This window comes from Phocoena sinus, chromosome 3 (assembly GCF_008692025.1).
Source record: "Phocoena sinus isolate mPhoSin1 chromosome 3, mPhoSin1.pri, whole genome shotgun sequence".
NCBI lineage: Eukaryota > Metazoa > Chordata > Mammalia > Artiodactyla > Phocoenidae > Phocoena > Phocoena sinus.
The window spans coordinates 121,065,863-121,091,157 of record NC_045765.1 but is presented as its reverse complement, the minus strand read 5'-3'; the positions used below and the strand labels follow the sequence as shown (position 1 = coordinate 121,091,157).

The following is a 25,295-nucleotide window of genomic DNA, read 5'->3' as shown; positions in this document are numbered from 1 at the left end:
TCCTTAGTAGGCTTGCTTGTGGTGTAACACTGGTGTTGTAATATCAGCTGAAGGATAGAGCTAATGAGTAAGTACTCTGGTGCTGTTGGAAAGCAGGGCTCTCTTGTGAGAGAGAGATACAAATATAAAATGGGGGAAAGTAAGGATAACCTCTGTGACACTGGATATGAATTGAGGGTATCTGGATAAAGTGATGACTTTTCCAAAAATATATTTCCTAGCTCTGTCCTTTAAAAGGACCTAGAAGAAGTAACACTTCAGTAGCAATGATCAGGTCTTGCAATCAGATCTTGGTTTCTGCGCTAAAAGGAACAGGAGCTCCTTGCAGAAACAGCTGAGCCCAGGTCTAGGGGCAGAGAAAGTACAAGGCAAATCTGGAATACCGGGCTTCCCAGGTGGCGCAGTGGTTGAGAGTCCGCCTGCCGATGCAGGGGACACGAGTTCGTGCCCCGGTCTGGGAGGATTCCACATGCCGTGGAGCGGCTGGGCCTGTGAGCCATGGCCGCTGGGCCTGTGCGTCCGGAGCCTGTGCTCCACAATGGGAGAGGCCACAGCAGTGAGAGGCCCGCGTACCACAAAAAAAAAAAAAAAATCTGGAATACCCTGTTCTCCCAGAAAGCAAGAAAGTGTTCAAAAAACAAATGAAGGGGGCTTCCCTAGTGGCGCAGTGGTTGAGAGTCCGCCTGCCGATGCAGGGGTCACGGGTTCGTGCCCCGGTCCGGGAAGATCCCACATGCTGTGGAGCGGCTGGGCCTGTGAGCCATGGCCGCTGAGCCTGCGCATCCGGAGCCTGTGCTCCGCAACGGGAGAGGCCACAGCAGTGAGAGGCCCGCGTACCACAAAAAAAAAAAAAAAAAACAAACAAAAAAAAAACAAATGAAGGTATGTAAGAGGACACACAGCCAGTTTAAAGGGACTCCCACTAGACAAATACAGTAAGTTCCCTACATATGAACCTTCAAGTTGAGAACTTTCAAAGATGTGAACATGCGTCTGCATGTCCAATCCCATAAATTAGTTCATGTGTCTGGCTTACACTGTCACGTGCGTGCATCCTCTACAAGTGATTTTGCTTTTGTGTATTTTACTGTACAGTACTGTATACAGTACAGTAGTACGGTATCTTTATTTCAAGCCCAGGATGCCAGGAGGCAAGTGTAAAAGCAGCGGTGATGTAGCTGGTACTGCTAAGAAGCTCTAGGATTGGAGGCCCAGAGAAAGGATGAAGAGAGACAAGAGGAAGAAGTAACTGAAGAACCAAAGAGATTAATGATGCAGGAAATTTCAAGGGGATTTTCTTTATTTGAGGAGGCACTGTTAGTTTTTGAGGCACAAGACCCAAATGTAGAACAGTACACGTACACGAAGGTGGCAGCAGCTGTTCAAAATGCAATCCAGTGCTACTGTGTTATCTATGATGAGAAAAAAAAAAGCTACTACCCAGACATCACTGGATAATTTTTTCAAGGTAGATAGAATTGATTCCAGCAAAGAACCAGAACCTGTGCCATCAACACCAGGCATGAGTGAAATTGCAGCTCACCCTCTGTCTCCTATTGCTGACGACCCTTCAGCTCTACCATCTCCTGCCTCCTGTCCCTCCTCCAGTCAGTAACTCTTCTTGCCTGTTCACTCGGTGCCAGCCCCTGGATGCCAGCTGTTGTACTGTACTACTGTACTTTACAAGGTACTGGACTGTAAGATTAAAAATGTTTTCTGTGTGTTTTCTTTTATTTTATTTATTTTTTTTTTTTTGCGGTACGCGGACCTCTCACTGCTGTGGCCTCTCCCGTTGCGGAGCACAGGCTCCGGACGCGCAGGCTCAGCAGCCATGGCTCACGGGCCCAGCCGCTCCGCGGCATGTGGGATCCTCCCGGGCCAGGGCGCGAACCCGTGTCCCCTACATCGGCAGGTGGACTCTCAACCACTGCGCCACCAGGGAAGCCCTGTTTCTTATGTATTATTTGTGTGAAAAGTATTATAAACCTCTTATAGTACAGTACTATATAGCTGATTGTGTTAGTACCTAGGCTAACTCTGCTGGACTTATGAACAAATTGGACTTAAGAATGCGCTCTTGGAATGGAACCCGTTCGTATGTAGAGGACTTACTGTATAGGATAATTTAAGGGTCAAAATAATAATTATGGTAATTTATTATAATACACTGAATAGTAAATTTTTAAAAATTCATGAGTCCATACAATACTTTCAGAGGACAAAGGAGAAGGAAAGCCAAAAAGAGTGAAAAGGAAAGAAAACTCTTCATTTCAGAAATATGTGAGAAAATATTATGTAAAGGAAATGATAAAATTAGAAAAATCACCATTTTGTAACCATCAATGTATTAATGATTCAGGGACAGATCATCAGTGGATGATAAAACACTGAGTAAAAGATTGTTGTGGAGAATTCTCTGGCAGTCCAGTGGTTAAGACTCGGCACTTTCACTGCCAGGGCCCAGGTTCAATCTCTGGTCGGGGAGCTAAGACCTTGCATGCTGCACAGTGCAGCCGAAAAAACATTAAAAGATTGCTGGGGAACAGGATATTTACATGATCTGACCATATAGATAATTTTTTTCCTTTTTTAAAATTGAAATACAGTTGATGTACAATTTTATGTTAGTTTCAGGTGAACTACATAGTGATTGAACATTTACATCCATTACGGAATGATCACAATAATTATAGTATCCAACTTTCCCCAAAGTTATTACAATATTGTATACCATATTCCTTATGCTGTATATTACATCCTCTGGCTTATTTATTTTATAATTGGAAGCTTGCATCTCTTAATTCCCTTCATCTATTTCACCCAACCGACCACTCCACTCTCCTCTGGCAAACACCCGTTTGTTCTCTGTATCAATGAATCTGTTCTCATTTTGTTTGTTTTGTTTTTTAGATTCCATATATAAGTGAGATACAATATTTGTCTTTCTCTATCTGACTTATTCCACTTAGCATGATACCCTCTAGATCCATCCACACTGTCACAAATGGCAAGATTTGGGGTTTTATATGGCTGAGTAATATTCCATTGTGTGTGTGTGTGTGTGTGTGTGTGTGTATATATATGTATATATAAAACATCTTGATCCATTCATCTATCGATGAACACTTAGGTTGCTCCCATATCTTGACTATTGTATATAATGCTACACTGAATACTGGGTTACATATATCTCTTCAAATGACTGTTTTTGTTTTCTTTGGGTAAATACCCAGAACTGAAACTGGTGGACTGTACAGTAGTTCTAGTTTTAATTTTTTGAGGAACTTCCATACTGTTCTCCATAGTGGCTGTACCAAATTACACTCCCAGTAACAGTGCATGAGGATTCCCTTTTGTACACATACTCACCAACACTTTTTATATGCTGTCTTTTTGATGATAGCCATTCTGACAGGTGTGAGGTGGTACCTCATTGTAGTTTTGATTTGCAATTACCTGACGATTAGTGATGTTGAGCATCTTTTCATGTGTCTGTTGGCCAACTGTATATCTTCTTCAGAAAAATGTTTATTCAGGTCCTCTGCCCATTTGTTAATTGGTTTGTTTTTATGATGCTGAATTGTATGAGTTTTTTTGTATGTTTAGAATAGTAACCCATTATCTGATATATAATTTGCAAATTATCTTCACCCATTCAGTAGGCTGCTTTTTCATTTTGTTGATGGTATCCTTTGCTCTGCAATGGATTTTTAGTTTGATATAGTCCCATTTGCTTACTTTTGCTTTTGTTTCCCTAGCTCAAGGAGACAGATCCAAAAAAATATTGCTAAGATCAATATCAAAGAGTGTACTGCCTATGTTTTCTTCCAGGAGTTTCATGATTTCAGGTCTTATGTTTAATTCTTTGATTCATTTTGAGTTTATTTTTGTATTGATATACAGTGTGAGAAACTGGTCCAGTTTTCCCAATACAATTTATTAAAGAGGCTGCCTCTTCCCCATTGTATATTCTTACCTTCTTTGATGTAGATTAATTGACCATGTAAGTGTGGGTTTATTTCTGGGCTCTCTATACTGTTCCATTGATCTGTGTCTGGTTTTGTTTCAGTACCATACTGTTTTGATTACTTTAGCTTTGTGGTTTAGTTTGAAAACAGGAAGCATGATACCTCTAGATTTGTTCTTTTTTCTCAAGATTGCTTTGGCTATCCAGGGTCTTTTGGATACAAATTTTAAAATTATTTGTTCTAGTCCTGTAGAAAATGCCATTGGCATTTTGATAGGGATTGCACTCAACCTGTAGATCGCTTTGGGTAGTATGGTCATTTTAACAATACTAATTCTTCCAATCCATGAGCACAGTATATCCTTCCATCTGTTAGTGTCATCTTCAATTTCTTTCATCAATGTCTTATAGTTTCCCGAGTGCAGGTCTTTTACACCTCCTTAGTTAGAATTATTCCTATGTATTTTATTCTTTTTTATGCAATTATACATTGGATTGTTTTCTTAATCTGTTAGTCCATCTTTAGCGTATGGAAATGCAACAGACTTCCATATATTAATTTTGGATCTTGCAACTTTAATAAATTCATTTATTAGTTCTAATAGTTTTTGGTGGTGTCTTGAGGGCTTTCTATATATAGTATCATGTCATCTGTAAACAGTGACAGTTTTACCTGTTCCTTTCCAATTTGGATTCCTATTATTTCTTTTTCTTGTTTGACTGACCTGGCTAGGACTTCCAAAACTATGTTGAATAAAAGTGGTGAGAGTGGGTATCCTTGTCTTGTTCCTGACTGTAGAAGAAATGACTTCAGCTTTTCACCATTGAGGATGATGCTGGCTGTGGGTTTGCTACAGATGGGCTTAATTGTGTTGAGGTATGTTCCCTCTATAGCCACTTTGTAGAAACTTTTTATCATAAGTGGATGTTGAATTTTGTCAAAAGCTTTTTCTGCATCTATTGAGATGATCATATGACTTTTATTCTTCAATCTTTTTATGTAGTATATCATATTGATTGATTTCCAGACATTGAACCATCCTTGCATCACTGGGATAAATTCCACTTGATCATGGTGTATGATCCTTTTAATGTCTTGTTGAAGTCAAATTGCTAATATCTTGTTGAGAATTTTTACATCTATGTTCATCAGTGATATTGGCAGGTAGTTTTCTTTTTCTGTGGTGTCTTTGTTTGGTTTTGGTATCAGGTTTTGGTGATGCTGACCTCACAAGTTCAGAAGCATTCCTTTCTCTTCAAATTTTTGAGAAGGACAGCTGTTAACTCTTCTTTAAATGTTTGGTAGAATTTACCTGAAAATCTCCTGGTCCTAGACTTTTGTTTGTTGGGAGTTTTTGTTTTTGTTTTGTTTTTTAATTACTGATGCAATTCCATTACTGGTAATTGGCCTGTTCATATTTTTTATTTCTTCCTAGTTCAGTCTTGGAAGATTGTACATTTCTAGGAATTTATCCATTTTTTCTAGGTTGTCCAATTCATTGGTGTATATTTGTTCATAATAATATAATTCTTTGTATTTCTGTGGTGTCTGTTGTAACTTCTCTTTCATTTCTGATTTTATTTCTTTGGGCCATCTCTCTTTTTTTTCTTGGTAAGTCTGGATAAAGGTTTATTAATTTTATCTTTTCAAAGAACCAGCTCTTAGTTTCATTGATTTTTTTCTTTATTTAAAGTCTCTACTTCATTAATTTCTGCTCATATCTTTATTACTTCTTTCCTTCTACTAACTTTGGGTTTTGTTTTTTCTTCTTTATTGTTTCCATTAAGTGAAAGGTTAGATTGTTTGAGAGTTTTTTAATTTCCTGAGATAGGTGTGTATCACTACAGACTTCCCTCTTAGAACTGCTTTTGCTGAGTCCCATAGTTTTTAGATTACTGTGTTTCAATTTTCATTTGTCAGGTATTTTTTATTTCCTCTTCTATTTCTTCAGTGACCCACTGGTTGCTTAGTAGCAAATTATTTGGCCTCCACAAGCTTGTGTTTTCTGCAGCTTTTTCCTGGCAGTTGATTTCTCATCTCATAGCATTGTGATCAGCAAAGATGCTTGATATGATTTCAAGTTTGTTAAATTTACTGAGACTTGTTTTGTGGCCTAGCCTGGAGAATGTTCCATGTGCACTTGAAAAGAATGTGTATTCTGCTGCTTTTGGATGGAGTGTTCTATATATATCATTTAAGTTTATCTGGTCTAATATGTCACTTAAGGCCAGTGTTTCCTTATTTTCTGTCTGGATGATCTGTCCATTGATGTAAGTGGGGTGTTAAAGTCCTCTACTATTATTGTATTACTAACAATTTCTCCCTTTATGTTAATATTTACATTATGAATTTAGGTGCTCCTATGTTGGGTGCATATATATTCACAATTATATCTTCTTGGTGGGTTGATTTCTTTATCATTATGTAATGTCCTTTCCTGTCTCTAGTTACAGCCTTTGTATTAAAGTCTATTTTGTCTTGCATTTGTATTACTACCCCAACTTTCTTTTCATTTCCATTTTCATTGACTACCTTTTGCCATCCCTTCACTTTCAGTCTGTGTGTGTTTTTATATGTGAATTGAGTCTCTTGTAGGCAGCATGTATATGGGTCTTGTTCTTTTCTCTATTTAGCCACCCTAAGTCTTCTGACTGGAGCATAGAGTCCACTTACATTTAAAGTAATTATTGATAGGTACGTACTTACTGCCATTTTGTTAATTGTTTTCTAGTTGTATTTGTAGTTCCTGTTTCTTTTTTCTTCTCTTATTCTCTTTCCTTGTGATATGATTGCTTTCTTCAGTGTTGTGTCTTTATTCCTTTTAATTTTTTTGTATCTGTATAGGTTTTTTGTTTGTGTTTACCACGAGGTTCATATACAACAACCTTTGTACACTGTAGTCTATTTTAAGTTGATGGTTGCTTAAGTTCAAGTGCGTTCTAAAAGCACTACATTTTTAATCCTCTCCACCAACATTTGATGTTTTGGATGTCATATTTTACATCTTTTTGTGATTCACTTAAGTAATTTAGATATAGATAATTTTATTACTTTTGTCTTTTAAGCTTCCTAGTAGCTTTATAGACTGCTGATCCACTACCTTTAGTATGCGTTTGCCTATACCAATGAGATTTTTCCTTTCATAATTTTCATATTTCTAGTTGTGGCCTTTTCTTTTCCACTTAGAGCAGTCCCTTTAACATTTCTTGTAAAGCCAGTTTAGTAGTGCTGAACTCTTTTATCTTTGCTTGTCTGTAAAACTCTTTTTATCTCTCCTTCAATTCTGAATGATAATCTTGCCAAGTATTCTTGGTTGTAGGTTTTTTCCTTTCAGCACTTTGAATATATCATGCCACTCCCTTCTGGCCTGCAAAGTTTGTGCTGAAAAGGCAGCTCATAACATTATGGGAGTTCCATTGTATGTAACTAGTAGCTTCTCTTGTTGCTTTTAAGATTCTCCCTCTACCTTTATTTTCTGCCATTTTATTTATAATGTGTCTTGCTGTGAATTTCTTTGGGTTCATGTTGTTTGGGACTCTGTGCTTCCTGGACCTGTTTCTTTCCTGTTTCCTTCCCCAGGTTAGGGAAATTTTCAACTAACTTATTTCTTCAAATAAGTTACCTGCCCCCTTCCCTCTCTCTTTTCCTTCTTGTACCCCTTTAATGCAAATGTTAGTACACTTCATTGTACCTTAAACTATCCTTATTTTTTAAAATTATTTTTTTCTCTTTTCCTGTTCAGCTTGGGTGATTTGCACTACTCTTTCAGATTGCTGATCCATTTTTATCATCTAATTTATTGTTGATTCTTTCTAATGTATTTTTCATTCTAGTTATTGTATTTTATTATTCAACTGTTTCATTCTTTTATATTTTCTAAGTCTTTGTTGAAATTCTCATTGTGTTCATCCATTCTTCTCCCAAGTGCAGTAAGCATCTTTATGATAATTACCTTGAATTCTTTATCATGTAGATTGCTTATCTCCACTTCGTTTAGTTCTTTTTTTGAGGTTTTGTCTTGTTCCTTTGTTTGGAACATATTCTTCTCCTCATTTTGCCTAATTCTCTCTGCTTATTTCTATGTATTAGGTAGGTCACTTATGTCTCCCAATCTTGGAGAAGTAGCTTTATGTAGGAGATGTGCTATGGGGCCCAACATCATGCTCCCTTCTGATCACCAGGCTATATGAGCTAAGAGTGCCCTCTATGTGGGCCATGGGCACTCTTCTATTGTGGTGGGCTGACTACTGTGGGCACGCTGGTAGGCAGTGCTAGCCTCCAGCGTTAACAGGCTGGAGGGAGGATTCCAAAATGGCACTTCCCAGTGCCAGTCTCATCACAGTAGAACAAGCTCCCCAAAATGGCTGCTGCCAGTGTCTCTGTCCCCAGACAGACAGTTGCCTCCTGTCTCTCTGGGAGGCTCTCTAAGATCATCAGGTGGGTCTAACCCAGGCTCCTTTCAAACTACTGCCTCTGCACTGGGACCCTGAGGGTGTTAGATTTTGCATGTGCCCAGTAAGAGTGGAGTCCCTCTTTCCTACAGCCCTCCAGCTCTCCCAAATATAAGCCCTGGTAGTTTTCAAAGCCAGACTTTCTGGGGACTCGCCTTCCTGGTTCAGAACCTCTAGGCTGAGGAACACAAGGTGGAGCTTGGACTCCTCACTCCTTGAGGAGGACATCTGCAGTTGAAGTATCTTTCTTGTCTGTGGGTCATCAACCTGAGGTTGTGTATCCTGCCTATACCACATCTCTGCCCCTCCTCAATGTGGCTCCTTCTTTGTATCTTCAGTTGTAGAAAATCTTTTCTGCTAGTCTTCAGGTCATCCTCCTAGATATTTGCTCTGTAAGCAGTTCTAATTTGGGTGTGCCTATGGGAGGAGGCGAATTCAGGGTCTTCCTACTCAGCCATCTTAGGGAAGCTCCTCACTCTTTTTTTTTTTTTTTTTTTTGCGGTACACGGGCCTCTCACTGTTGTGGCCTCTCCCGTTGTGGAGCACAGGCTCCGGACGCACAGGCTCAGTGGCCATGGCTCACGGGCCCAACTGCTCCGCGGCATGTGGGATCTTCCCAGACCAGGACACGAACCCGTGTCCCCTGCATCGGCAGGCGGACCCTCAACCACTGCGCCACCAGGGAAGCCCGCATACATTATTTTTAATTATAAAAGGAGTAATAGAAAGATATGGTAATCACCACCTTAATATATAAATTTCAGAATCACCATCAGTGGGACAGTTTGAAATTATGGGCCTCCTAATATAATGCAATAAATGGTATACAAATTATTTATGTAGGCTTCATGCCAAAATGTAACTTAAATTTAATCATGAGGAAACCATCACACATATCCAGAATATGACACATTCTATAAAATCACTGGCCTTAACTCTTTGGAAAAGTCTATGTCATGAAAAATAAACAACCAAAGAAGACAGGAATATTTTCTAGATTAAAAGAGACTAAAGTGATATATCAAAATGCAACGTGTGGTCCTTGATTGGATTCTGGATCAAAAAACATAGCTATAGATGGTATTTGGGGGACAAGTGGAGAAATTTCAATACTAATGAAATTAATTAGAAAATTAATGCTAATTTTCTTACATGTGAATGGTAGGGTAGTTACGCAGGGTATGTCTTAGGAGATATAACTAAAGTATTTGGGATCAGCAAGAAAATTTTATATGTGTGTAGACACATACACACACACACACACATACACACAAACACACCCTTGTAGAGAGACAGAGAGCAAGAAAGAGAGAGGAAGTAAACACGGCAAAGTATTAGCTAGTATTGACTCTAGGGTAAACATATATGGATGTTCATTGTATTTCTCTTCCTGTAAGTTTAAATAGGTTTAAAATATGTTGAAATTTGTTTCCCTAAATAAATATATATCATATAAAATTATTATATATAATAAATATGTATTATTTGTGAATATATATATGCAACATGCTGCCATGTGACTGTTTCACCATTAGAAGTCTTCAAGTAGAGGCAATTCTCCCTTCTAAAATTCACTGATTCAATTCAACTCCAAATTTTGTTGAACACCTGCAATATGCTAAATCCAGCTCAAAATCAAGTATACAGGGAAACAGACATGTAAATAAATAAATAGTATGATAAGTGCAACAGTGGAGACATCAAAGAAAGAGGCAACACAGAGAAAGATATGGTTAACTGTATGCAGAGCTGTCTAATAGAACTTTCTGTGATAGACAAGTTCTTTACCTGTGCTATCCAATACAGCAGTCCCTAGCCACATGTGACTAAAGAGCACTGGAAATATGCTACTGCAGTTGAGGAACTGAATTTTTTATTTTATTTATTGTAATTAATTTACATTTGAACAGCCAAATGTGGATAGAAGCTACCATATTGAACAGCACCACTCCACAGGGCATGGCAGGGAAGGGGAGGTTGAAGAGAGAAGAAATTAAGAAAGTCTTCCCAAAAGATGCAACATCTAACAGGGTCTTGAAGGATGACAGGAATTTGCCCAATTAGATAAGGTAGGAAATATTCTATGCAGATAAAGAAGCACATAAAAGTATGAAGAGATGTCCCAACATGGCATTTTTAGGAAATCAGTAAATTTCACGTTACATGGGCATAGAGAGCAGAGGAGAGGAATGGGGTAAGAAGAAGAGTGAGGATAATAAAGTTAAAAGAAAAGAGAGAGCTTATATTATAAAAGATCTGATATATCATCCAGGGGAGCTTAAATCTGATCACGGTATTTGGAACTAGCAAACAGAAAGCAAGAGTTAGACAATTAATTTCATATTTTAGAACAATCATTTTGACAGAAGACTGGAGTGGAGACTGCAAGTAGAAACGGGAAGCCAACTGAAGTTACTATTGCACTAGTTTAGCAAAAGTTAAGAATCTGGACGGAAATGAAAGAGGGAACAAATGAGCTATTTGGGAGGTATATGGAAAAGGGAAACAAAGAGGAAGACTCCCTGATATTTAGCTTCTGATACCGATAATAAAACAGGAATAAAGCAGGGAGAATCAGACCCAGAAAGACGAGTGGGCAGAAGGAAAGAGTATGACTATGTTTCAATACTGATAGCTTTAGCTTTAGATCACAAACTGCAAGCTGGGATGAAAGCAGAATGTGCAGCTCACAAAAGAGGAGAGGCGTCTGAATCTGCATCCAGGAAAGGGAAGAGAAATCAGGCTATATTTGAAGCTTCTGTGAGATGCAGCCAAACATGCCAGTGTCTGAACTGAATAACAATGTGGTCTGCTCTCTCTGACCCTGCTGTCTAGTTATCAGGGCATAACTAATGAAACTCCAGCAGAACAAAACAGTCAGAGTCATCATGTTTTCAGACACCCTCGCTTTCTTTACCTTGTTAGAGCGAGAGCATGAATATAACGTGCTCTGTTTTTATAGGAAATAAGGCAAAAAAAATTTACAGGTACCTAACATTTCCCATACTGTATATCACATATAAATAAATTATAGCGAAAGCCTACTCCTACAACTAGGAATTACATTGTTTTTGAAAGAAACAAATATTGAAAGCCTAGAACTATGACATATATATATATATACATATATATACATATACATATATACATATATATATATATACACACACACACACACACATATCTTTACTCTTCACAACTACCCTGTGAAAGTGGTTAGTATTATCTCTATTTTACAAGTGAGGAAATTGAGGCTCAGAAAGGTTTAGTGGCTACCCAAGGTCACAGAGCTAGTTAGTGGCTGAACTGAGATTCAACTCTAAGTTCAACAAACCAAAGTCAAGTCCCACTGAACCCAATGACTATATGCTGCTTATGGAGGTGGAAGAAAACAAAATGCAAAACAATGAGGTCTCTGTTCCCATCTTTCTGAGAGCTCACGCTGTCACCAGCATTCCTTGGTACAATGCCCTGATGCTTCCTAATTTTGCCTTTTAAACTACGCTCTACAACCTAAAATGCCTTCCCCTCCCCTCTGTTTATCCCAGTTCTACCTGTCCACCAAATCCACCTTCAATTCAAATTCCCCATCACGTGAGAGGCCTTCCAGACAAATTCTTTCCATCATGCACTCTCTTTCCCAATATCTTTAATTCCATTTATGGACTCAGTCATTGAACCACCTATCCATCCCAGAAACAGGAGATGATTCTGTGTAAGGTAATGTATTCAGCAATGAGGCTGTACAAAAGAAATACCTATAAGAATACAGATGGGCCCTGACTTACAATGGCTTAACTTACAATTTTTTGACTTTACGATGGTGCAAAAGCAATACTCATACAGTAGAAACCATACTCCAAATTTTGAAGGTTGATCTTTTCCAGGGCTAGTGATAAGTGGCATGATACTCCTTCGTGATGCTGGGCAGTGGCAGCTAGCTGCATTTCCCAGTCAACCATGCAATCACGAGGGTAAACAATGACACACTTACAATCATTCTGTACCCATGCAACCATTCTGCTTTTCACTTTCAGTACAGTATTCAATAAATTACACAAGACATTCAACACTTTATTATAAAATAGGCTTTGTGTTAGATGATTCTGCCCAACTGTGAGGCTAATGTAAGTGTTCTGAGCATATTTAAGATAGGCTAGGCTAAGCTGTGTCAGTAGGTTAGGTGTATTAAATGCATTTTCGACTTATGACATTTTCAAGTTTATCGGGATATAACATCGTAAGTCGAGGAAGATCTGTACTGTTTAGGGACGGAAGACATGGAAAACTAGCGAGTTTAATATGAAATATCACTTCATATTATAAAATACTTGGAAATATTTTAGACCTATAAATCATTTGCTGTTTTTTTGTATACAAGTGTTAATTTGAGTGTCTGGTCACTTCAACATCACTGGAAATTTCTTATATTTCTTCTATAGCCTTCCATGCATCCAAAAAAATTGGCTGAACTCCTGTGAGGCACAGTGCTAGGTATTACAGGGAATACGAATAGATACAAGATGCAATCTCTGCCCTTCAGCTGAAGAAATAAAACAAGTATGCATATAATTATAAGGCAGAACATATATGATAAACTTATATAAGTGTTATATATATCATAGTAAGTGCTGAGAACATAGAATAAAAGCAAAACTAAATAATAGTTTTTCAAGGAAGGACTCATGTTGTCCTGGTATCTGAGATGAGCCTAAAGCATCATTAGGATCCTAAAGGCCCAAAATAGAAGATTAAGTCTAGAAAAGAAAGATTCATGCTTAAGAAATATACCAATTTATTGTTCTCTAATCAAATAAAAAAGTCACTTCTATAAAAAGTAAACTTTGGTTCATCCTAGCAAGTTTAATATGCAAACAATATTTTGATTAGTAATAAACTGTGAAAATGAATACCAAAAGAAAGATTTAGATCTGCTATTCTGAGCTTCCAACTCATGGCAGTCAGCTGGCTAAGAAAAATGGCAAGGGGTAGCTGGCAAACTACAGGCTATTGAGATATTTATAACCACTTGAGTCTAAAAAAATTCCTAAAGCTTTATTTAATATTTGCAAATAAAGTTTTCTAATTATTTAATATTAAATCGCATACTCTATTACTGAACTCCTCAGGGAAGAAGATACTATTTAAATGCAAAACAGAAGCATAATTATTCATTTCAATTTAACAATAATTAAATGAAAAGCAAGTACAGGTACTGCCAAGGATCTCTTCTAATACTGTACTAATGGACATGCGACTATTAACAAACACTAATCTCATTAAAAATAAATGATTTATCTAGGCTCAGATTCATCATATTCATAGTTAAAAGTATATGGCTTATACTTTTTAAATAATCAATTTTCTGATAACATTTATACCTGGTCATAACATTCTGTGCAGTATTAAATGTATTTATTTCAAGATTTCATATGCTAAATGAAAACATGTCTAGTCATCTTATTACAGAGAATAAAATCCAAACATAAAAGCAGAGCTTGGGAAATTAATTCTCCACAAATTATTTGGATTTTCTATTTTTCTGAGCTGGATTATTAGAACAGATTAACAAAGTGATTTGCGTGTGTGTGTGTGTGTGTGTGTGTGTGTGTGTGTGTGTGTATGTATGTGAAGAGAGAAAATGTAGGTTTTCAGTATGGCCAACTAAATTCCTTATGGATCCAATGCTTCCAAAAATAACAACTCTAAATTCTGGACAAAATACAAAAAACAAAAACAACAACAACTAAAGGCAGCCTGGGTGCCTATGAATAGGAAAATGCCTAAACAAACGGTGATGCGTTCAAACAACCAATACTGAGCAGTTTAAAAAAAAGAACCATGCAACAACAGGACTGAATGTCAAAACCATTATGTCAAGTAAAAAAGGTCTCACACACAAGGGTATACATAGTATGATTCCTTTTATGTGAAATTCTAACAGAGACAAATCTAATCTATGGTGGAAAAACAAAACAAAACAAAACAGTGGTTTTCTCTGGCGAGTGTTTTAGGCAACTGACTCTGAAGGGGCAGGGAAAACTTCCCGGGTGGTAATCTTCACTATCTTGATAGGGGTGGTAAGTTATATAGGTGTATGCATTTGTCAAAGTTTAGTGAACATACAGTTGAGATCTGTGCTTTTCATTGCATGTAAATTTTACCTCAAAAGAAAAGAATGTAAAATATTGAACTGTAGTCAATGACATGCATACTAAAATATTTAGGGGGAAAGTGTACTGATGGCTGCAATTTACCCTGAAATGCATCAAAAATAAGATAGGCACAGATAGATGAATAAATATCGATATAGCAAATATACTAAAATATTAATGGCAAAATCTTGGTGTGGATATATGCATATTCACTGTAAACCTCTTTGATTTTTCTAAATCTTCACTAAAAAAATGTTAGAGATCAAAAAAAAAAGAAGAAGGAAAATAACATTAGATTAATTCAGAAAAAGTCCTATGATGCTAACATCATTTCCTTTCTATTTTATCGGGATTACCACCAGACTGGTAACTCAGAGAAAGACAATTGACAATGTATTTGGACCCCGATAAATGTGGATCTCTCTTCATAATCTGATTAAGGCAAAAACCCCAGATTGCATTAATAATAATGATAATAGCTACTGCTGTGTACAATACTCTTTACTAGACACTTTCCTAGCACTTTATGTATATTAACTATTTGATCTCGACAACAATGCGATGAGATAAATACTATTATCCACATTATACCAATGGGGAAACTAAGATGTTAGGATAATTTGCTCAAGGTCACATACATGTAAGTGGAAGAGCCAGAAATTAGAATCCAAAGAGTGTGGGTCAGAACCCCTGCTCTTAACCACTTCCCCATGACTGTTCCCCTAGTTGACTCTGTAACTGATACAGTGTCATATAGGGTGCTCTTGTCAAGTTTGTGGTTGACATGAAACTAGGAGCAAAAGCAAATATAGTACTTTACAATTTATCCCAAACGATTAGGGACATATAAATAAAAGACTAACAAGATAAAATCCCATACGGATAAAATGTAAGATCCTGCATTTGAGTCCAAACAACCAACTTTACCTCCTGTGACAACACTGGTGCACAGCAGGTGTTGGGCAAGAACCTGTCAAATGAATGTACGACTGAATGGCAGGGGAGAGCGTGTGAAAAAGGACAGGCTTTAATAAAACCAAAGCAAAATATAAATTTAATAGATAATGCTACAAAACACTAATATATAACTATGTTATCTAGAAGTAGGTTAAATGAGCACTCTACAAGTCTGTTCTAGTCAGACCAATGCCAGATATGCTGTGCTAACTTCTGGGAACTACAGAGTAAAGACATAGGTAACCTGGAACAAGTTTAGAACAAAAGTTTAAGACTTAAAACTGACCTATGTGAGATACAGTGGAAAAAGCTGTGAACATTTAATGTGGAGAAAAGAATTAAATGAACACTGTAGCAAACTTCAAAATGTAAGGTACTGTCATGAAAAAGAAGAATCACACTTATTCTATAATTGTCCATAAGAATAAAAATAAAGTCAATTGAGAGAAGCTACAGGAGCTTCAGGGAAACAAAATCAGTGTCAAGGAAGACTTTTCTAACAGATATAACCACAAAAGAAAAGGTGGGAGAGAAGGGACTATCTCATAAGGGTATGAATACCCTAAATATGATAAAAATAACTCAATGAAAGATTGGACCAAATTAACCTGAAGATCTCTTTCAAATCTAAGAACTTACTATATAATAAAAGGTAATTTTTATAAATCTGTCATAAAAAGCTTCAGATTGATTAAAATAGACTTGGCATGACAAAATTTAAACGTAAAGGAAAAAATAAGTTATTTGCCAAGTCTGTAAATGCAGAGAGCTTTCAGCCTAAAAACACTGTAATAAAATGCAAAAGAAAAGATAAACAAATTTGTCTACATAAATATTTAAAACTTTTACATATGAAAAACATTAAAGGGCAAACAATAAGTTATGCAATTAGGACAAAGGGATTTTATCTTTAATATAGAGCTATGGTGTCCAGTACAGCAGCCACAAGCCACATATGGCTATTTAAATTTAATTAATTTAAATTGACCTTAAATTAATTAACCATTAAAATTTTAGTTTCTCCATTGCACTAGCCACATTTCAAGTTCTTAACAGCCACTGTGGTTAGTGGCTACTGTACTGGACAATGCAGATACAGAACATTTCCATCACTGCAGAAAGTTCTATTGGAATTTTAATATTTAAAAAATTTAGTGCAGGGAATTCATTACATAGCTGATGGAAGAGCTGAGATGCCAAACAGGGGGTTGTGCATCAATGCAGAGATTAGCAACAGCAGGAAGCCGTTACCGTCCCTAAGACAGAACAGAGTGCAGAGCCCAAAACCCAATGTCACCTGGAAAAAGCTGGGACCATAGCGGGTGTCTTGGGTGGGAGCTGGAGACAAGGAGGAGAAGCAGCCCCTGCTGGATAAACACCCTGATGTAAAAAGAGGGGAAGAAATACCCAACTTCTGCCTTCCTTCTGCCCTCCAATCTCCTGCCACTACCTCCCACGGCTGAACACAGACAAAACCCAGGTGTCAAAGGAGCCTGGGAAACATAGCCTGCAGGGGTCAGACCCTCTGTGAAAAAGGGCAGAAAAGGGAAGGGAAGAAATGTCTGAGGTCAAACAGGATGAGGCCTGGCACAGGTACAAATAATTTAGAGAGAAAAAAAAAAAACACAAATGGCCAACATTTGAAAAATGCCCAACCTCACCAGTAATTAAATGTAAATTACAAATCACTATTAAAATAAGAATAATATTAAATTAACAATAATAATTCAAGTACTTAGTACTGATAAGGGTGTGGTAAAAACAGATACACTCACATATCCTAGGGGAAGAAAAGAATTTTCAAAATATTTTCAAAGAAGCCGGAACAATTTTGAAATTAGCATCAATAAATTTTTAAATGTTTATACTGTTAGACCAACTGAGTGCATTTCCAAGGATAGGTACAAAGTCTAGAAAATCTTAAGTCCAGAAAATAATATTAGAAACAAAGATGTTCATTGCAGCTTTATAATATTGAAAAAAAAAGGGACACCTTCAATGTCCACCGGTAGGACAAAGCAAAGTAAGGCAAAGTAAGGTACATCTATCAATTTATTAAAAAATAATACTGCTTGTTTGCCAGCCACAATGAAAGGTGCTAGATATATAAAAAAGATTAAGAGGTAATGATAAACTAATTTGTATTCATTTAAATAATGTTTATGAAGGATTTAAATAAAATAAGAACGTGTTTGTGATATGCCTAGTGAATAAAGATTAATCTGAAATTGATTACTCTTACATCAAACAACATATGCCAAAAGGTTATTAGTAACAGTGGTTGCCTCTAAGTGGTAAATTTATGAGCTTATTTTTTCCTTCTTTTATGTTTCCAAACGTTCAAAATTTTCTAAATAAAAAAACAAATTTTATGGAGCTATAAAAAACTCCTTCAGAGCTATTAATGCAAATGTTTAACAACTGTAAACCTGCCACAACAGTGCCAGTTTACCTGTTACAATAATAAACTGCATTATTTGGATCCAATTCTATCGCCTGTGTGTAACAATCCACTGCAGCAGCATAATTTTCTTCTTTCATGTGGTTATTGCCTAAAATAACCAATAGGTACAGTAAGTACAATATACAGGAAAAAAAAGTCTGGAAGATAAATTTTAATCATAGAAACTACAGTAATACGAAGGTCAGCAACATGATTTTTCATTCATACCGGAAATAAATTTTATATTGTACTATAGAGTTGATACCCCTTAGCTTTCAGTGTGTTTGAATGATTTTTAACAACGGAGAGTCTTTAAAAAATTAATCTTTGACCATGCCACTCTCAAAAATTGATTTTTTAAAGACTCTATACACTACCAAACGTAAAATAGATAGCTAGTGGGAAGCAGCCCCATAGCACAGGGAGATCAGCTTGGTGCTTTGTGACCACCTGGAGGGGTGGGATAGGGAGGGTGGGAGGGAGGGAGACGCAAGAGGGAAGAGATATGGGAACATATGTATATGTATAACTGATTCACTTTGTTATAAAGCAGAAACTAACACACCATTGTAAAGCAATTGTACTCCAATAAAGATGAAAATTAATCTTTTAATATCTTATAAAACCAGACTTCAATAAGTAAGTGTAACAATTATGATTACCTCTTGGCAAAACCTAATCTCTTCTCACCTTCCTTATCTTTATCTCTCTCTTTCCTTTTAGAGCTGCCCCACCCCATTCCAGGTGGACCACCCTCCACAATCACTATCTTAGTCTGGACCTGGTCCTCCATTCCTTCCCTGTCAAAACATGCACCTGCTGATGAGCAAGCCCTCGGAACATGTGGTGAGGGTAAGCTAGTAAAACTACTCATGTCAATGTCATTGGCAGATATTTTTATGTGCTATCCCTTCCAGAGATAGATTCTCTCTTAGAGAAGATTATTGGAGATTAATTTCTAGAAAGACAGAATTTCAGATACCACAGCTAGCCCACAGCATACTGATCTTCAGGAAGGGCTTCTGCAGACACATCTGGCAATAATTCAGCTACATTAACGACTGGTCGGCAAAATAAGGGATTTCTTGTGGCTATCTTCTGTAATCCATTAAACAGAAAAAAAGTGTCATGATCACTAATAAGAACCAATGCTCAAAATTGAAATTTTTAAAACACTGGGATTACGAGGAAATGTTTACATCTCAAAAGCCTCTATTATTCCTTCCAGCTTTCTCTGAACCAGAAGCTCTCCTATTAGCCTTGTTTTCTTAACAGATCATTAGCTACTTAATGGGAGGAGAGTGTAAATTTGCAGATAACAGTAAGATTAAAGGAAAGACACGTAGATAAGAGTACCTAAAATCATACAAAATTACTTCAAATTAAGCAGAAATGAATATAAAGAGTGATTGCTAAATGAATATAAAAAGTGATTTCTACATAATTTCTCTTTGGGATGATAAAATGTTCTAAAATTGTGGTGATGGCTACACAACTCTGTGTACATACTAAAAACCAATGAATTCATACATGTTACAGTAAATCCCATGGTACGTCACTTAAGCTCAATAAAGCTGTATTTTTAAAGCTAAAAAAATTAATTTACATCTCCACCCCCAAAAAGAAATGAAGCTAAAAAGTTACATAGCTTTTATGATTGAGCAAGAAATTAACTACATTAGCCTCAGTACTTAAATAGATTTGCTTCTTCTATGTAAAAGATTTAAATTCTCTGGGTTACGTGGATTTTCTTGTTGCCATTGGGTCTTTTTGCCTTGGGATGGCATTTCTTGGGTAGTAGTAAAACCTAGTGTATGTCTTTTCCCGTAAACCACACTAAGTGTACAGATACTAAATATATATATATATATAGTGATATTAATGATAAAAAGCTTCAAGTCAGAAAATATTCAATATATAAAAACTCAGGACACAGATATTTGTGAAGATAAATATAACTAGGCACTGCACAGCACTCTATATTTATACACAGAACTCTCCTGTCTCCTTTAATCCTCAAGACAACCCTTTGAGATATGGCTTTACTTCTGTGACATGGCAGGGAATTACAGCAATGAACCCTTCTTGGTTTTGTCTGATCTTATTGCAGCTCTTCAGAAGCAAAGCACACAAAAATATTTGAAAGCAACCTTCCAGGAAGGTACTAGCTGGCCAGAAGCCCTGATTAACACAGGTAAGTATAACATGCAGCCTGTAATAACCCTATGCTTGACAGTCTACCGTGGCCATTTGTTTTCACACGAATAGCAAAATCTGTATGACAATTGCTTTAACTTTATGTGTAACATGTCTTAGATGTGACATGTCTTAGTGAAAACAAAGATTAAGAGCTTTTGGTTAAAGCCACAGCAGTAAGTAATTCAGTTTACCCCTGCTGCCAGAGTAAATGAGCCTCATTCTGCATCTCCTTCCAACCCTCAACTTACTAACATTCATTATATCAAAACAAACTCTACAGGGAATGCAGTCTCCCAATGTTCTGCCATGCAGAGGGAGTAAATATGAGGGACAAAAATAAAATTTCAATTTGCCATTTAGTACTAGAGCTAAAACAAGAGAGCTGCAAAAGCAAAATGTTAGTGGAGCATATATTACATCACTGAGGATTTCACACACTACAAAAGTCTAAGTAGAAGGAAAAAGAAACATCAGATTAAATTGTTTCAGTGAGAATAATATATGAAAAACGCATTTGTATCTGGATAGTTCAAATGCAAATTCTTTGGGGAATACTATAATTCAAATGACAATGAGGATCTGGTTACTTTATTTTACATGTAATTTACGAAAGTCCTAATTCTAAAATTTTAAGTCACTGTAGTGATAAGATTTCTTAGAGGAAATAAAAAATTGAAAACTGAAACCAGTCTATTTGTAGGAAACACAGCATTTTCTAATGTAATCCAAAGAAGATAATCACACAATAGTGAAAATAAATATAGACAAAGATATTAAGACAGCTTTACTTAGGATTACAAAATTATCTGTCTAGGTAAGTAAATCACGGTCTAACAGTACCATGGAACACAATGCAGCCATTAAAAGCAGTGATATAGTGTAATTTATAGACCTAATAGAAAGGACCATGCCCGAGGAATAGGAAAAGCATACTCTTTTCCGTATCTACCTTTTTACACAACAACCAATTTTTTTAAGAAAAAAATTCAACTGCCTTCTTCAGAGTATAAACTAAAGAAAAGGCCAGAAAATGGTCCTGAACCATTTGTGTACAGCTTCAGAACATTGCACATTCCCTAATAACTCTCTGCCTATAGGACAGTGTCTTTGTTGGCTCTCATTTACTGGTAAGGATCAGGACTCTGCCCTACAGCTCTTTAGTACAAATCTTGTAGGCCTGACCTGGCTTGCCTCTATAGCTTAACAAAACTGACGTGATATAAAAACTGAACACAGATCCTCAATGGTGACTTATTTATTAAAATCAAGTATGCTTCAATAGTCACTATTAGAAAATTTAATAACAGTAATCATGTGTGCTAGTTAATAAATTCTTAAATGCCATATACATATATTAAATTTCAAAGAACTCAAAAATGCTAAATATACAAAAGTTAAAAATAATACTGAAAATCATTTTCATGTCTTTGATTAAGCATAAAGAATTTGGGATCCTAGAGTACACACAGCAAATACAGTTGCAAATAATCAACCCTTCAGTGACTTGTTTTGCAAGTTTTACTCACAACAGATCTGCTTCTCTTGAAGCAAGCCATACCTATATTGTTCACAAGCCATTCTATATTTCCAGGCTCATTTCTGTTTCACAAATGCCACAAGGACTTACGACAACCCCGTCTTGGCAGTACAAACCAGAATCTTATTGGGTGACAGAGTCACTTTCCCTAGAGTTTCAGAAAGCTTTACTAAGTAATTTTTCTATGAAATATTCACCTTCATCTTTTAATTGGTCAGCTTTTCCCACATCTTCAGGCACTGAGTTTGAGAGAGGCAGAATGTCATTCTGAAATTAAATAAAATACAATGTACTTCCATTTAGCTACATAAAGAGTCATCCCAGAGAACTATAAATTAAAGTAATAATTATTTAGTACATCATCTATAAATCTATGTCATGACATCTAACATCTAAATAACACTGTCAGCAAGAAATAGGGAAAAAGTCCCACAACATACTTTTATTAGAAAAACAAATATGTGGAATTTTTTCTAGAAAAAAACGGGGAACTGTGAATCAATTTTTTTTACTTGCTTTCGCTGTATCTAGAAATCCTACTTCATAAACAAAAACAGAATCAGTATACAAAGAGTAGTAATAGAATTATGCTCAAAGGATTGTTTAGTGAAAAATTTGAAACATAATGTTAATATCCTAAGAGAAAGTCAAGAAAGTCAAATCCACAGTTACCAAAAAAAGCATTTATAATATGATCTTATTGTTTAAAATATATGCACATACATTCACATGCACACAGGCTGAAAATCAAAGACTGGAAAGGTATACACAAAAGGTTAACAGTAGGAATATTTGGAAGTAGGATTTTCAGTCTCTGCTTTATATCCTTTCATATTGTCCAAACTTTTTAAAACAATGGTCATAGATTTATTTCCTCATTAAGATAATAAGCATGGGCTTCCCTGGTAGCGCAGTGGTTGACAGTCCGCCTGCCGATGCAGGGGACACGGGTTCATGCCCCAGTCCAGGAAGATCCCACATGCCGCGGAGCAGCTGGGCCCGTGAGCCATCGCCGCTGAGCCTGCATGTCTGGAGCCTGTGCTCCGCAACGGGAGAGGCCACAACAGTGAGAGGCCCGCGTAAAGCAAAAAAAAAAAAAAAAAGATAATAAGCAGTATAAGATTCCTGTTTTTAGCACCTACTATCATCCTCAAACCTCTTTTTCAATAAGGTTCAAACCAAAGTGCTTATGAAAACTAAATGAAAATTTAGAAATGTCTTGAGTGGCACTGGAAACACAGTGTATTTTTCCATTTTTGGAAGATTCTTTTTAAATTGTGTTGTTGTTAAACTTGACTCCGAAGTTCATAAATGTTTATAATTTTCTAAAAAGTATACTTTGTAGTCAATATACTATGTACCATATTTATTTATTTATTTTTTGCGGTACGCGGGCCTCTCACTGTTGTGGCCTCTCCTGTTGCGGAGCACAGGCTCCGGACACGCAGGCTCAGCGGCCATGGCTCACGGGCCTAGCCCCTCTGCAGCATGTGGGAATCTTCCCAGACCAGGACATGAACCTGTGTCCCCTGCATCGGCAGGCGGACACTCAACCACTGCACCACCAGGGAAGCCCTGGAGCCAGTTTTAAGAAACTATATTTTTAAAATAGTAAGCAACAAATTTTTACAATTAAGTACAATCAGAGAGAAATAGAAGAAGAAGAAAAAAAAGAGCTCTATTCAATCAATCTGAGCTTCCTAGGAGGAAAAAAAAAAAGTATTGATCTCTTCAGTACTAGTCAATGATAACAGGAGCTAAAGAGTGAGCAAATCCAAGTGCCGTCTCACCCACAAGCCTCTCGGGCATCTCAGAGTAAAGAAGGTCGTCTTCTGCCATAGCCATGTCCAGCCTCTGAAATAGGGCTCCCTAAGGATGCCACAAGCTCAGAAAATGAAAGAACCACAGAAACCAAAGAAAACAAAAGGACCACGGAGACATTCCACTATCTCCTTGCATCTTGTCAGATAATTAGAATTCATCTGTTTGATGAATTAATGTATAACTGTATTATCCTTTTTCCAAGTATAAAAAGAGGGAGCAGTTTACTGCCAAATTACCATTTTCATTGCAACTCTAAGAACCTCTTCCCAACAAATTCTAAAAACAGTCTGTGCAGTATTCTCAGCCATGTCCCTGCCAAGTTGAAGTATACCTTGCAAGTTTCAGCTCCTCTCCTGAGTTCCTCATTCTGTACTGAAGCTTAAATACAGAGTTAGAATAATAAAAGAGGTTCACGTGGCACCAAAATGTAATGAAAAACCACGTGGGCTGACCCCCTGTGGCCCTAAACTCACTAGCCTTTAGATTTTTCAATCTTATAGTCCATATTTCCTGAAAAGGCCAGAAACCAGAGACCATGTAAACAGTCCTAGGGAGCAGAGATCAGAACACTTGGATTTCAGTCTTGGTTTTGCACACTGACCCTGAACCTTTCCCTGTTTAAAGAGCCCCATCAATGGCCAAATTTGATAAAATCTGCTTCAAAATGATGATGCAATTCCTGATGATGCCTCTTCTATATGGTTTCTTTCTAAACATTAAGACTTTTATTTTTAACTTGTATTTCATGTTTTCAGGGAATATCAATTCAGATGTCAGAAATCTAAAAACACCCGGATACTGTAAAGGACTTAAGAAGTCAACTACGATATATCATTAAATATAAAAGAAGGTGAGAGGATGAGAAGAGTTACTAATATGAAAATCTAAAGCACATTAAAAGTTATATTTTAGGTCCCAAATCATCCATGTGGACCAACTATCTTATACCCAGGAAGAAGTTAGTTACTTAAAGCCTGGCCCCTCAAATATTAACAATCCAACATAATACTGCAGTCATACTTAGAAAATGAGATACTAATGAGAAAACAAAGACAGCTTACCTTACAGAAGGAATTTGTGAACATTTCTGTCAAAGGCTGTGAAACTGCTAGATGTGTATCTTCTGCGCTGATTTTAAAAACTGTCTCCAAGCACTGAATTGCAACTTGAAATAAATTTTAATAATGAAAAAAAATTAGCAACCTAAAAAAAGAAACAACCTTTTTTCTGGTAGAAATCTGCACTCTGCAATCTGTGGTAATTCAGCATTTTGATCACAGAACATATGGAAAACTAAATGGTTCATCTGCATAAAGATTTCTGTTTATAGACGAGCTATTGAGGGAAGACAACTTAGTTTCTTATTCCTCATTTAAAGAAAAATGTTACCTAGAATATAACTTCTCAGTATATGTATTACATCATATTCTTTTTAAAACAGGTCATTAACAACATATTCCCCATTACCAGTATCTTGAATAAAACTTTAAAAATTATCTTTTTTAATGTGAGAAACAGAATTCTCAACCTGATTAAAAATAGTAAGAGAAACAGTCTTTGGCCCATAGGAAACACTAAATATTAATCCTGGTATACTTACTTATGTTAAAATAGTTTGGCTTTTAAAAATTCATTCAGGCATGCAAATTTACCAAGCACCTACTATGTGAAAGGTGCTGTTATAAGGTGGTAGAGATACAACAGTTAACCTAACACAAAAATCACGATCCATGTGATGAAGCTCACCCTTAATAGAAGGAG

General features: G+C 36.6%; 1 protein-coding gene across 1 annotated transcript in view; it reads right to left on the bottom strand.

Annotated features, from left to right (window-relative positions):
• The window catches only part of SGTB (small glutamine rich tetratricopeptide repeat containing beta), a 46,944-nt gene that overhangs the window by 11,814 nt on the left and 9,835 nt on the right, over window positions 1-25,295 (bottom strand). The window contains exons 3-5 of the mRNA XM_032629084.1: window positions 24,596-24,699; window positions 21,908-21,977; window positions 17,984-18,083 (exon numbers count right to left, since the gene is read on the bottom strand). Coding sequence (XP_032484975.1) covers window positions 17,984-18,083; window positions 21,908-21,977; window positions 24,596-24,699 — 274 coding nt within the window. The remainder of the gene's footprint in view (window positions 1-17,983; window positions 18,084-21,907; window positions 21,978-24,595; window positions 24,700-25,295) is intronic.